At 35.7% G+C, this 14,062-nt stretch overlaps 1 protein-coding gene and 1 long non-coding RNA gene across 3 annotated transcripts in view; one reads left to right on the top strand and one right to left on the bottom strand.

The window, feature by feature from the left end:
- DDX19B (DEAD-box helicase 19B) overlaps nucleotides 1–14,062 on the bottom strand; it is a 49,691-nt gene that overhangs the window by 33,718 nt on the left and 1,911 nt on the right. Inside the window, exons 2-9 of one of the 2 annotated variants that reach the window (XM_011380635.2) lie at nucleotides 7,667–7,715; nucleotides 6,725–6,778; nucleotides 5,862–5,997; nucleotides 5,425–5,517; nucleotides 2,825–2,927; nucleotides 2,144–2,258; nucleotides 611–788; nucleotides 31–268 (exon numbers count right to left, since the gene is read on the bottom strand). In XM_011380635.2, the coding sequence (XP_011378937.1) occupies nucleotides 31–268; nucleotides 611–788; nucleotides 2,144–2,258; nucleotides 2,825–2,927; nucleotides 5,425–5,517; nucleotides 5,862–5,997; nucleotides 6,725–6,778; nucleotides 7,667–7,715 (966 nt within the window). Of the gene's footprint in view, nucleotides 1–30; nucleotides 269–610; nucleotides 789–2,143; nucleotides 2,259–2,824; nucleotides 2,928–5,424; nucleotides 5,518–5,861; nucleotides 5,998–6,724; nucleotides 6,875–7,666; nucleotides 7,716–14,062 lie in introns of both variants that reach the window. The other variant, XM_011380636.2, reaches the window with a different exon arrangement.
- On the top strand, nucleotides 116–2,119 carry LOC111731795. The gene is made up of 2 exons (XR_002777322.1): nucleotides 116–286; nucleotides 469–2,119. It is a non-coding gene; the product is annotated as an uncharacterized LOC111731795 (long non-coding RNA).

The following is a 14,062-nucleotide window of genomic DNA, read 5'->3' as shown; positions in this document are numbered from 1 at the left end:
ACCAGGCCTGCTGCTCCTGCTGCTACTCACATGGCAGAAAATCATGGCTTGAGCAATGGTGATGGCCCCGTAGAGGTTACACAAGGCCTGGAACTTCTCGTCTCTGTTATTGCACAGGACGTAATACTGCTTGATGGTGTCCAGTGTCTCCTCCTCGCGCTTCAGTTTGATAATGTTTGGGTCCGGGACCACTTTCTGGGCAAACTTCCACACAGAGTCTTCGAAGGTGGCCGAGAAAAGCAGCATCTGGCAGTTCCTGGGCAGCATCCTGCAAGAGAAAGCCCAGGTACTTGGCGTGATCCTGAGTTTTTCACCGGAACAGCGGAAGCACAGCCTCCCCAGGCTTGGGTGGTCTGCATCCCCAGGAAGGTGGCAGAGGGGGAGGAGCACTGTGGGGAGGAGGCAGAAGCAGACACGGGGCAGGGATGGGGTTGTGACAGATTCCCTAAGTCTCCTTCCTCAACTCAGGCTGACACGGCCCATCAAACCAATGCTTCTGGAAGTGCTAGAGCAAAGAATCTGGCAGGAGCAAGAAGAGGAGTTTGAAGTAAAAGGAGAAGATGCTGCAGATCGGGAGGCCGAGAAGTTCCTGCTGGCTCCGGATTCCTACCTTTGGATGCGGATGCTCTGATCTTGGTGGCCCTGAGTAGCTATCATCACATCGGCCTCATCCAAAACAAACACCTTGATCTTCTTGGGGTCGATGAACTTGAGCTTGGAGCACCAGTCCAGAACAGTCCCAGGGGTGCCGATGACAATCTGCTCACTTATCTTCTGACCTCTTTCCACTGTGGAGACAATATGTGTTCTGTGGGTGTTTCCATGGCAAAGCCAACTCTCCTCCCTGAGAAATTCTAAAGCTATGATTTATTTTAATGCAACTTTTTTATGTTTGCATTAATATTTTATGAAAAGGTTAGGATATCATTAAAGTATTTAATAGACACACACCAAAAGAGAATAATGCTAAAAAGATATAGTAAGGATATAAACAATGTGAAGATGAAGAACTTTTCGGTGGTCATCTTTTTCTGTTTTTAGGCAAGGCAACCCTTGGTTGACCTCACAGATTGCAAGGACCTTATCAGCTTACAATCCCTTGTTTTTTATTTTTTACACCTACAGTACCTGGTCTTCCTAGGTAGTCTCCCATCCAAGTACTAAGCTAAGCAGGCCCAACCCTGCTTAGCTTCCGAGATCAGACGGGCTTCAGTTAACAATCAATGATCCCCATACAAAACTTATTCAAAATCCTCTGCCATTCTAACTCACATCCAAACTGCAGTATTTTTAATATCTTATGATAATTTTTCACTGTTTTATTATCCTACTTTTCAGAACTGACTTCAAGTTGGCATTGTACACTGAGTAGATTTCTGTGAATCATAAAGTCACAGGTTTGTGGTAAAGATCCATAGGACTCAACAAAACTTCCAACAAAATTTAAATTAATTAAATAAATTTACAACTGTCTGTTGTAAAACAAAAGTAGAAAAAGTAAATGAAGAAAAAAAAGAATAAAAATACCTCAGTTAATTGCCATGAACATTCTATAAAATTTTTGTTCTTCTAATAACATTAAGAAGAAATTAGGCAATTAAACAAATCTAGAATTTGGGACATTTCATAAGTAACTTGTCTCGTGTGTTCAAACCGTTAAATGTAATGGGGGGGGCGGGAATGTGGAGGTAACTTCTAGATTGAAAGAAACTTAAAAAAAAAGATAATTCGTATACACTGATTCAATCTTGGTTCAAAAACAAAATAGCCATAAAGAAAATACTTTTGGGACAATTGGAGAAAAATGAAAATGGTCTAGGTGTTAGTTATTAAAGAATTTGTTAATTCTCTTGGTTGTGATAAGGGTATTGTGGGTATTCTGAAGAACGTCCTCATCAGGAGTCGCACAAAAGTATTTAAAGAAAAAGAGCAACAATGTCTGCAATTTAGTTTCAAACGTTTCACCAGGAATATATACATACACATACAGATAGAGAAAATACTGCAAATGTTAAGTTTTGGAATTTATGTGGAAGGCACATGTGTTCATTGTATTATTTCAACTACTCCATATGTTTAAAATTTTTCCAAAATAAGAAGAAGTTATTAGCTTAATGAATTAGGACTACATATTCATACTCACATTTATTGCCACGAACAGCATAAGCTAGCTTCAGTTCAGGGTAAAATTTGCCCATCTGCTCAATCACTTTTCCCGTTTGAAGGGCAAGCTCATACGTAGGGGAGAGGCACAAACACTGGTAGGAAGAGTGGAGCGTGAGAATTCAAGGCAATACTTCGTTTGCATTAGGGAATACGATTTGGATTTAGTTATTCCTCCAGCTGAGGCTGAAGGAAAGAATATATAAAGTGCACACCATTTGATTCTTTAGCCTACAAATCATAAGTTAAAATTCTTAGGGGTTAGAGCTCTGGCTGGGTAAAGACACTTGAAAACAGCTACTGGCCACGAGAATACCAAAACCTACAAGTGAGCAAGGATCTGAAATTCCAACTGGAGATTAGCTTCCTTTTCACTTTCTCAGAAAATTCTCAACTTTCTAATGGATGATTGCTGTAGATGGAGGAGGTTTTTCCTGCAAGTAACAGAGCCACGCCTATCGCCAGTATCCCAGAACTGGCAAACCATAGAAGGGGAACAAGATTTTTATTGTTAATAGAAGATCAACCATGTTGCCTGTGCTCAACTTAAGGAGTCCTAGTTTATGTAAAAATTAATATGAAACTTGGCTTTTAATCTATCAAATGGCATTTCCCTTCTAGCTATACATTAGCAGAAAACTCAAATTCACCAAGCCCTTACCTGCGGGTATCTGTTTGCAGGTTCTACTTGGCTGAGCATGGCCAACACAAAAGCAGCTGTTTTACCAGTACCAGACTGAGACTGGGCAATTAAATTCTGTGGGCTGCACAAGAAAACAAACGATTTAGGAGCTTAAATCTCGAGTATCCTTTCATTTAATAAAAATGAAGAATAAAGCTTAAAGAGTAAGTATTCAAAATTAATTCACAGAAAGAGGCCTTGGATTCTATAGTAGTTACATATGTTAGCTATATGTCCAGAGCACTACAGAGAGAATATTTTATGGTAGGATTTGAAGTACTCCTTATCTTTTATCTAGCCTCAGAACAGCAGCCAGTGATTCTTTTAAAATGCTAGTCTGCTTTTATCACTTCTTTGCTCAAAAACCTCTCAATCACTCCTGATTTCATTCAGAGTAAAAAATCCTTATAATGTCCTTGTGGGGGCATAAAAAATAAACTTTCCTCCCACCTTTAAGTTCTTCTAGCTGGGCTAGTAATCAACATGAGACAGATTAACAAGAGATAATGTCCCAAATTTATTACAGATGTATATTTGAAGGTGCCAGAAGAATATGAGACCTGAAGATGCATTAGGCAGTTGAGGTTTATATGCCATTTTGGACAAAGGAGAAGGGTGGCAGGGGTCTGGGATTCAAATGAAAAATAGGCAATTCAAAGGGAGATAGAGAGCAAATATGTGGCAAACAAATTCTTGCTGGGCAACCTAGAAACAATAGGACACAAACCTAGAAGTTCAACAAACAGGCTTTGCTAGATTTCTCCCTGTCTGCCACATTTCGTTTATATTTCTAATGCTAAGGTGATGTTCCCTTTCTTTAAGCAGATCTTTCTATCTGGATCCCTTTAGGCAGATAAGGGGGAAGAGGTGGGTTCCTCAGTCTTTTGTTTCTCAATAACCAGCTTAAAAATGTCCCAAAAGGCATGTTTTGGAGTGGCAAAATTTTAATCCCCATCACCTTACAAGGTTTCTTACCTGATCTGACTCCCTATTACCTGTCTGCTCTAATATCCTACTACCCTCTCCCTTACTGACTCCACCCCAACACAGTGGCCCCCATTCTGTTCTGAAAACATGCCAGCCATGCTCCCATTTTAGGGCTTCTGCATTGACTGTACTCTGCCTGGGACAACTGTCCCCAGATGACATGTCAACTCTCTCCTCTGCTTCAAGTCTTTGTTCAGATAGCACCTACTTGATGCGATCCTTCCCTACTTGATTTAAAATTGTAACCTACTTAGAAGTGCCTTAAAAAACAAGACGCATTGGTAGTTAGATGTATGATAAAGTATAGTAAAGTGTTAGTGGTAGAATCTAGATGGTGGGTATATGGGTGTTCACTATAAAATCCTTTCAACTTTATTGTATATTTAAAAATTTTCATAATAAAATGTTGGGGATAAAATTGCAATCAGGTCCTTGGGATTCCTGATCTCCCCCATCATGCTCTATTTCTTTTTCTCCTTAGCACTTATCACCTTTAAAAAAAACAACTTTATTGACATATAATTCATACACCATACAATTACCCATTTAATGTATACAATTTAGTGGTTTTTTATATATTATTTTTAAAACTGTGATAAAATATATAACATAAAATTTGCCTTCAGTGGCATTGATTACATTTAATAAAAATAAAGTTATCTATATTCCAAACTATAATGTAAGCTCCTAGAAAGCAGAAATTTTGGTCTGTTTTGTTCGTTAATGTATCCAAGCACCTAAAATAGTACCTGTTACAAACCAGGCACTCAATAAATATTTGTTAATGAAGAAAAGGTACTAGTAATTCTCTCAGGTCTCTTCTTGTATTGACAACCTAAAAATGAACATCTATGAAAGCCTCAAGAGCCATAAATACAAATGACTAATGTGAGACAATCTAACATTCCATTTATTCATCTTAAGTATGCTCAAAGTTTCAAGTTAAAGGTTGCATGCAGTACAATTTTACATAATGTGGGGATCAATTTCTATAAAAAGTTCTTCATGCTCTAGAACCTTGTTACTCAAAAAGTGGTCTGACACCAGCAGCATCAACATCACTTGGAAGCTTAAGAGAAAATGGCAAACCCTCAAATCTACTGAAATCAGAATTTGCATTTTAATAAATTCCTATGAAATTCATATGCTACGAAACTGAGAAGCACTGTGCCAGAAAACGACCATAGTAACTGTACTACTCTGGTCATCTAGAGCCTGGTCTGGTGCTTGCCTACTGTATTTGGCACAATAAATTCTAGCTATCCATATAATGAAATCATGGTGTATATGAATGATATACACGTATATTTACCAACACAGAAAGAGGATCATATAATTAAATTTTGAAAAAGTAAACATTTCATATGGTTCCATTTTTTAAAGAAGTATACATATATAAGTTTATATAGAAAGAAGTCTAGAAGTCTCTACTCCAAATAGTAATAGAATGCGGGGGAGGGAGATTACAAATAATTTCTCTTATTTTTCATTGTTTCCTAACTTTTGTAAAATGAGCATGTATTGCTAATATAATAAAGGTTTTTAAAAAGTGGAAAATTAAAAACAGGATAGATTTGTGTCAGGACACATACGGCTCAGCAAGCATCAAAGGCAACGCATTCTCTTGTATCTTGGATGGACGGTTGAATCCCATGGCATAGACTCCCTGGAGCAGCTGTGGTTTCCTAGAAAAACAATTAATACTGAAAGTCAGTCTTCTGGGTTGAGGAAAGAAACCAAATATCTGGGGGATTTTTTCTCTCTTTTTCACTGCTGTTACACACAGTTTATAACTGACAATACTTGAACTGTGCTGAACTGAGCACAGTGTGTGAATACAGATAAAATTTTTATAGATTATCTGGAAATTTTACTTAATAGCCTAAAGCAGCTAATTTTTTTTTTTTTTAAATTAAACTTATGTTAGCTACAAATGTTCTGCTAGTGATGAAAAAAAAAAACGTATAACAGGCCGAGGATCTCTAAACACAAAGGGGAGAGTGGAGAGTCAGCAAGCAAAAATACTCACAGCCGAAGCTCCTCAAAAGACTTCACTGAGTAGAGGGGAGAGTTTGGATCCCGCTGCAGGACTTCCACTTGGTTTGTGTTATCGACCAGGTTGCTTCTGATCAGCTTGTTGAGTAACGACTGGGCAGCTCTGTCCTCTGTCAGGAAAAAGGGAGCAAAGAAATTTAAAAGTCTGTGAAATCTACCATGACCTCATCTGCTTATCTGAATTCAATTGCCAGTGGTATTTTAAGCAATAACATTTGTACTGAGACTTCTAATTCAAGGTATATCATAGTTTTGATTTATAAACAATTAAAATAGTTCATTTTATTAAAGAGAAAAGTTATGATATTCATAGCATCCATCTTGGCCTCATATTCTTCTCCAGAATTCTATTCCTAACAACCTTCCTTTCCTGAAGCTATCTATTCCTCCTATCTAGACTCAAATATTTACTCTCCAATTTGCACTCAATATAAACTTAAAATGATTAGCTTAAATATATCACAACAACGAAAAAAATTAACAAAGTCTGTATCTTGATATGGTACAAACTGTTTGCATCTTGTTATCCATCTTAAATATGTCAAAATATCATTAAGTTTGATTTTATTAAATAATGGAGATGCAATTTCCTTTTGTAATGCCCGGTACAAGAAAGTCATTTGGGGAATATTTTCTGCTGCTGCTGAAGTCCATCAGTTGTTCAAAGTAAAATTTCTCTAAAATGTAAACAGAATTCCTTCACCAATGACTATGGTGAACTTTTATTAGCACGGTGACTCTCATTAAAGTCAGGCCAAGTTGGGTGTAAAAATGAAGCCTCTTAACAATCCATCCTCTTAGAATAGAACCTTATGCATGTAGCTCTCAGGCTGTTACCTTTCTCTTCTTCATCTGTCTTCTCTGCATTAGCATTGGTCTTGACAACAGCACCTTTATCAGACACAAAGTGGCTGTCATTCAAAATCACATCCCATACCCAACAGCTGAGACAATTCATATTCTATGAGACACTAGAAACGTAAAGGCCTAGGGAGCAAAAAAAACAATGAGGAAACCAAGCACAGATAAAAACATTTGATTGTTCCTAAATAAACAAAGGTATGAAACACTGTTGCTTATATTTTAATCCTTTCCTATTCCGTGTCCTCTCACCATACCTCAAAAACTAATGTTAATTTCCCTCATAGCATCAATATTTATGAAATGTAATAGATGATTACAGAGTTCAGTGTCAGAAATCACCTTGATTCTCAACAGAGGAATATCAAATTTCATCAATATATGAATACAATACTGCCATTAAGATTCTGTGTATACAAACTGTTGATTAATAGCAGTGTATATTCAAACAATGTTGTAGTTATGTAATATACAGAAAACAGACTGCAAGTGAGTTCAGAATCAGGAAAATATTAGTTTTCCCCCTATAATATCAAGTATATCAATAAAAATTTAATGGAAATTTAGATTTTTGGTACATGATTCCAGAATAATTACAGTAGGTGAACTCTCAGGTTGCTCATACTTTATCTCATTTTAAATTGAGAAATATTTTTTAAAACGACAAATAATCTTTGGCAGTATAGTCTCATGGTTAGTAATACATGTAATAATTTATAAGTCAATTAGGCATCCTCATGCATATATTAAGCACGATATAAAACAAAACAACCCAGTTTGTTGATTTCCAAATCAAATGACTGCCAGTATCTGCCAGCCCCACGTCTGGTACATAATTAATATTTTTCCAGAGTACTGTCAAAACGGAAATACTAAAGTAAATCACATTTGTTTTCAAATTAGCTTTTAGTTACTCACCATTGGCATCTGGTTTGATTTTCTCTTCCTTAAGATGCAAGTTGCTCAACTAAATGGAGAATATGGGGGGAGAGAAAGTGTCAGGAAAATCACTTAAAAGATTTTGAATCAACAAAGCCACCCCAATAAAGCTGGGGAAAAATGAGCCACTCTCAAGACCTATTCATTAGGTCTATTCATTAAGTTGTTCTGCTGGGCTCCTTTTGTTTACTGTTTCAGCAAGAATAAACAAAATTTCCCATAAATAAATCAGTAGGAAAAAAATTGGTTACACAGAAGCTCAAAATGCTAATCACAATCCTTAATTACAATCCCTAAATTTATAATTGCAGCCCCTAGAGAGAATTATAATTTGCGAGTTTGCTTAATGTTCTGATTACAAAGACTCTCCCAGTAGAATATCATTTGAGTTGTCATTCTCTCATATTCCAAACAAGAGCAAATTTAAAGAGATATTGGAAAATGCATCTGTGGGTAGGAATCAATTATGTTGCAGGATGTTTGAGCCACAGGACAACAGTGTACCAATATCCAGCCTCACATTCAGATCACTTTGTGCTGGATGTCTGATATAAATTGGGAACAGCCTGGAGCATCGTGGCATACTGTGTAATCAAAATGCCCAGCTGGCTGAAATAAGAATAGAAAGGAAAGGACAGAGCAAAGAGACATTTCAAAGAAAAATTATCAGGACTTTGATCAAACACTATAAATTAGGAGTATACTGGCAGGACTTTTCTCCCCTATTAGAATGAAAATACCCTTTTAGTTGTCAATTATACCTCAATAAAGCTGGAAAAAAATTCCTTAAAGACAGGAGATAAGTTTATTTTTAATTGCTCTTTGAATCTAGCACAAAGCAGGTGCTATAATAATAAAATAGTGGGGCCTAAGATATCACTTGGTTCAGGGTAAAAGAATGAAAATCACCAGAATCAAATGGCTATTTCTTAAAGCACCACCTACAAAGGTTCTTTATGTCTTGAGGTTCATTTCTGTCTTTCCTTTAAGACCAAGAAGGGAGAAAGAGGAGGAAGAAATTAAATCGTTTGTTTTAATAGGTGGTTAGTGAGGAATGGAGGAACCTCATGTCTACTGAAGGAAATTAAGAAGGGAGTTTCTGGTGTGTTTGCTTTGGTGTCGGGCCAGCGGGGAGGTGAACACACTGGAGAGACTGGCGAGAAAGGAAATTGGCCAAAAATGAAATCATCATAAAGCAGTAAAAATTCTTCATTAATTCTGAAGGACAGAGAACACACTAATAGATAACAAATATGAAGCAACCAGCACAGTGCGTGACATATAGTAGATGTTTAATATATTTCAGTCTTTAAAAAAGCACTGCTCCCATCTACGGCCATGCCACCCTGAACATGCCCGATCTCGGCTAATCTTAGAAGCTAAGCAGGGTTGGGCCTGGTTAGTACTTGGATGGGAGAACAGGAATACCAGGTGCTGTAAGCATTAAAAAAATAAAAAAATAAAATAAAATAATAATAAAAATAGAAAAGCACTCCTCCCTGCCCATCCTCCCAATGAACCTAGTTTAAGTCTAGTAGTATTTAGAGCTGTTAAAAAAAGACAGTCAGGCAGACTGACTGACTTACTGGCCGTATTTACAAGACTAAGGATAATAGTACTCACTTCTAGAGTGATAAAATACTACGTAAAATAAATGATAGGGCTGAGGTATAAATGAGATATAAGATATAAATGAGTTAAAAATATCCATTACTGTAAAGCATTTTAATATTCAATAGTAAAAGGACAAACCATTCTTTTGTTGATATTATTCAAATTGAAGTTAACAGTGAATAAAGAAATAGTTAAAATAACTAAAATGCAATATGTAGGAAAAGGTGATAGCAAAAATGTAAATGAAACAAATCGATGTTTTAATTACAATATATCAGAATTCTGGAGAGGGCCCAGCAGAATCTAAAAACATAAGCAGCCCTCGCTTGGCTTATAAGCGTCTCAAAAAGCCTATAAGGCAAAAGCAGCAAGACAGTGAGGTTTGTATTACCTGCAGAGTGAGTGAACTGACACTGGTTCACTCAGGTACCTTCCTTTGCTGTGTTTATTTGGACCAAAAATGAGAAACCAATTTCTCTTGTAACTTCATTGGAAACTATTCTGAATTCAGAAAATTAACCAAAAAAGCAAAAGCACTCACCTTAGAATATCCACATTTTTTCAATGCCTTTAATTAATATTTTGGTTTTTAAGATATGTTAAGATAATTGAAAACTATAGAGTTACACATTGCATTTTATTCAAAAGCTCCTTTAGAAAGGATTATTGTGCCATAAGAAGGAAGATTTAATGGTAAGTGAACTTAACTGAATAGAGATTGCCTTAGGCAAAATGGTGAAGTAGGAGTCTTATTCATCAGTTCTCTAATCTGTTTACTCTCCTCTAAATCAAAAAAGAAATCTCCAGGGAAACAAAAGGGAACAAAGGGAGTCACTAGGGAATGAGGAAATAAATATAAATAGAATCTAATATTTTCTAATCCAAAATGAATAAGAAATGATTATTTAAAATACAGTAACCTTGCACTATGCTGTAGGTGCACGTAATAGTCACCTACGTTATGCAATGCCTATGGGGATCTTTAGTGGGAATTCCATAAAGGCAGAGGGTAACAGAAGCATCTTTACTCATTTATTCAGTTTTAGAATACTGTGATCTATTATAATTTACCTGTGCATGCTTAAGTAGATTCACAGATCTTATCCAGGTTCAACTAACTAATCCATACAATACGGACAAGTAATTTAAAAGATTCCTGCAAAGAAATTATGAATTATAGATAACAACAACAATAATAATAGCTATCATTTACATAGTACTTATATCATGTCTGTAACTAGTGAGGTAGGTCCTATGATCATTCCCATTTTACAGATGTGGAAACCAAAGTACAGAAAAGTTAAGCAATTTGCCCAAGGTCGTATAAGTAGTAAGCGAAGGACTGACCCAGAATACAAATCTAAGTCTGTCTGGCTACAAAGTCTGAGGTCTTAACCTATACATACCAGTGCTTCCTCTCACAGATAATACAAATCTCAAAGAAAATAATAATCTTAAGGATGATACAATGATGCAGCTGCTTCAAAAACAGTCTGGCAGTTCCTCGAAAGTTAAACACAAGAATTACTACATAATCCAGCAATGCCACTTCTAGATATATATGCAGTAAATTAAGAATATATATCCACACAAAACGTACATGAAGTGATCACAGCAACATTATTCATAATAGACAAAAAGTAGAAACAATCCCTATGTCCATCAGTGGACATGATGAATGGATAAATAAAATGTGGTATATCTAGAACTGGAATATTATTTGGCAATAAAAAGGAATGAATACTGATACCTGCTGCAACATGGATGAACTTTGAATGAACTTTGAAAACACTTGCTAAGTGAAAGAAGCATATTATATGATTCCACTTATGTGAAATGTCCAGAATAGGCAAATCTAAAGAGACAGAAAGTAGATTAGTGATTGCCTAGGGCTGGGAGGTTGGAGGGAAATGGAAAGTGACAGCTAAGGCATACAGAGTCTCTTTCTGTGGTGATAAAAAAGTTCTAAAATTGAGGTGATGGTTGCAGAACTCTTGTGAATATACTAAAATTCAGAAAACTGTCTTAAATGAATAAATTGTATGGTATGTAAATATCTCAGTAAAGCTGTTATTTAGATAAAGTTAAAAGGGTAAAATCCCACCGTAATGCTCTAAAAATAGGATACCAAGATTAAATTTTGTAAAATGTAGGTTTTGTTGTTTGTTATGAGGTAAATAAAATAGCTAGTACAGACCTGCTGCACATGACAAGAGCTAATCATATCATATCTGAATTTCCATTATCACAGGGTGATATTATTATGTGTTTCTGTTCTATCTTAAAGATAATTCTAACAAACTCAAGCAAAAAAGAAAATGACAAAGCTACCCACTCCTAATGAACTCTCTTAGATATAGTGATAGGTTAAAAGAATGACAATCTGACCTGATGAGAAGTTAGTTAAAAAATTTAAAACCATAAATAAATAAATAAATTCAAAACTATTTGAAATACATTTTCATATCTACAATGGCTAATGATATGTTTTTTCCTAAGTATATAGTATGCCTTGAGATATTAGCTAATGAAAGTATAAAGCCAGCACAAAGTACTATAAAACATTTATCTTTCTCAGCTTTTATTGCTTTTGTGTATGTTTAAAATGTACATATTTAGCAAAATAGTATAGTGTGAAATTTCTAAATAGATATGTATATATTGAGAGTGCATGTCCAAAACTTTCTTTCTGACAGAGCCATGTTAATGGAAAAACAAGACTACAGCTCATTTACTCAATTAACAGTGCCTGTTAGGCTAGGCATGAGAAATGGTGAGATGAATAAGGTAAAAGCCACAGTGGAGGGAGGGGATGCCATGATGAAAATAGCAGCATTAAGTGGAAACATAGATACTGAGTGCTGAGACATCCACCTTCCCCTTCCATTCAAATCCCTGAATACTAACACGGAGTCAGACTTTGACCTCCAGGCAGGAAATTTGAGGATCCCTCTTAGCAAAATCTGGCCAGTCAGAAGGAATGTTCTCAGGACACTAAAGAGATACAGTTAAGGTCAGAATTGACAAGCCCCATTCATGTGTTTAGAGCTTCCACTTATCTTTTCAGTCACCCGCTCTTAAATATGAGTAGACAATTAAGAATTACAGACATCTGAGAAGTTTTCATCATGGTTTCAGTTACCCAGAGTCAACTGTGGTCTGAAAATATTAAATGGAAAGTTATAGAAACAAACCATTAAGTTTTAAATTACATGCCATTCTGAGTAGCATGATGAAGTCTCATATAGTCCTGCTCTGTCCCTCGAAACATTGCTTTGTCTAGTGTGTCCATGTTGTATGTACAGTACAATAAGATATTTTGAGAGAGAAACCATATTCATATAACATTTATTACAGTATATTATAATCGTTCTACTTTATTATGTTATTGTTGTTAATCTCTTACTCTGCATAAAATATAAACTTTATCATAGGTATGAATGTACAGGAAAAAACAGTATATATAGGGTTTGGTACTATCTGCAGTTTCAAGAATCCCCTGGGGATCATGGAAAGCATCCCCCTTGGACTACTGTATCTGCAAACCACAAATCTGATAAAGGACTTATATCCAGAACAGATAAAGAACTCTCCCAACTTAATGACAAGAAAACAATCTGATTTTTAAAATGGGCAAAAGGTTTGAAAAGCCACTTCAAAGAAGTCGTATGGATAGGACATAAGCACATGAAAAGATTCTAAACATCTATAGTCATTAGGGAAAATGTAAATTAAAACCACAGTGAGATACCACTATACACCTATTAGAATGGAGTAAAAAAACAGCCATGCTGTGCTGGTGAGGATGTGGAGCAACTATAGTTCTCATATTATCGCTGGTGGGAATACAAATTGGTATAGACACTTTGGAAAACAGTTTGGCATAAACTAATTTATAAAGTTAAACATACTCTTAACATATAGCCCAGTAAATCTCCTATTAGGTATTTACCGAAGAGACTTGTAAGCTTAAGTCCATACAAATATCTGTATCCTAATGCAGATAGTAGCTTTATTCATAATTGCCAAAAACTGAAAAATACCCAAATGTCCATCAACAAAAGAATAAGCAAACTGTGGTATATCCATATAATGGAATACTACTTACTCGGCAATAAAAAGGATGAAACTATTAATACATATAACAATAAGGTCGAATCTCAAATGTATTATGCTAAGTGAAAGAGGCTAGATTTTTTCCAAAAGGTCACGTCTGATTCCATTTATATGATATTTTGGAAAAGGTAAAACTATATTGACAGAAAAAAAATGAGCAGTTGCCAGAGAAGGGTAGGGAGAAGGGCATAACTGCAAAAAGTCTGAGGGAACTTTTTGGGGGTGGTAGAGATGTTCCATATTTTGATTTTGGTGGTTGTTACACAACTGGATGGCTCTGTCAAAATTCACGGAACAGGGGTAAGTTTTACTATATAAAAATTATACCTCAGGACAAACAGAGACTCATGGACATGGACAATAGACTAGTGGTTACCAAAGGGTGGGGTGGGGAGGGGAGAGGTAGATGGAGTAAAAGGGGTCAAATATGTAGTGACAGAAAGAAATCTAACTATGAGTAGTAAACATACAATGCAATATATATATATATATATGCCTTACTGCTGAATTGTACACTTGAAACTTACTGGATTTCATTAACCAATGTCACCGTAATAAACAAAAAATTATACCTCAAAATAAGCTTGACTTAAAAAAATTAGAGGGCCAGTCTAAAAGATTCAACATTCAACTAATAAGAGTTCT

This window comes from Pteropus vampyrus, unplaced genomic scaffold, assembly GCF_000151845.1.
Source record: "Pteropus vampyrus isolate Shadow unplaced genomic scaffold, Pvam_2.0 Scaffold399, whole genome shotgun sequence".
In the NCBI taxonomy this organism is placed as follows: Eukaryota; Metazoa; Chordata; class Mammalia; order Chiroptera; family Pteropodidae; genus Pteropus; species Pteropus vampyrus.
This window is presented reverse-complemented; position numbering and strand designations above follow the sequence as displayed.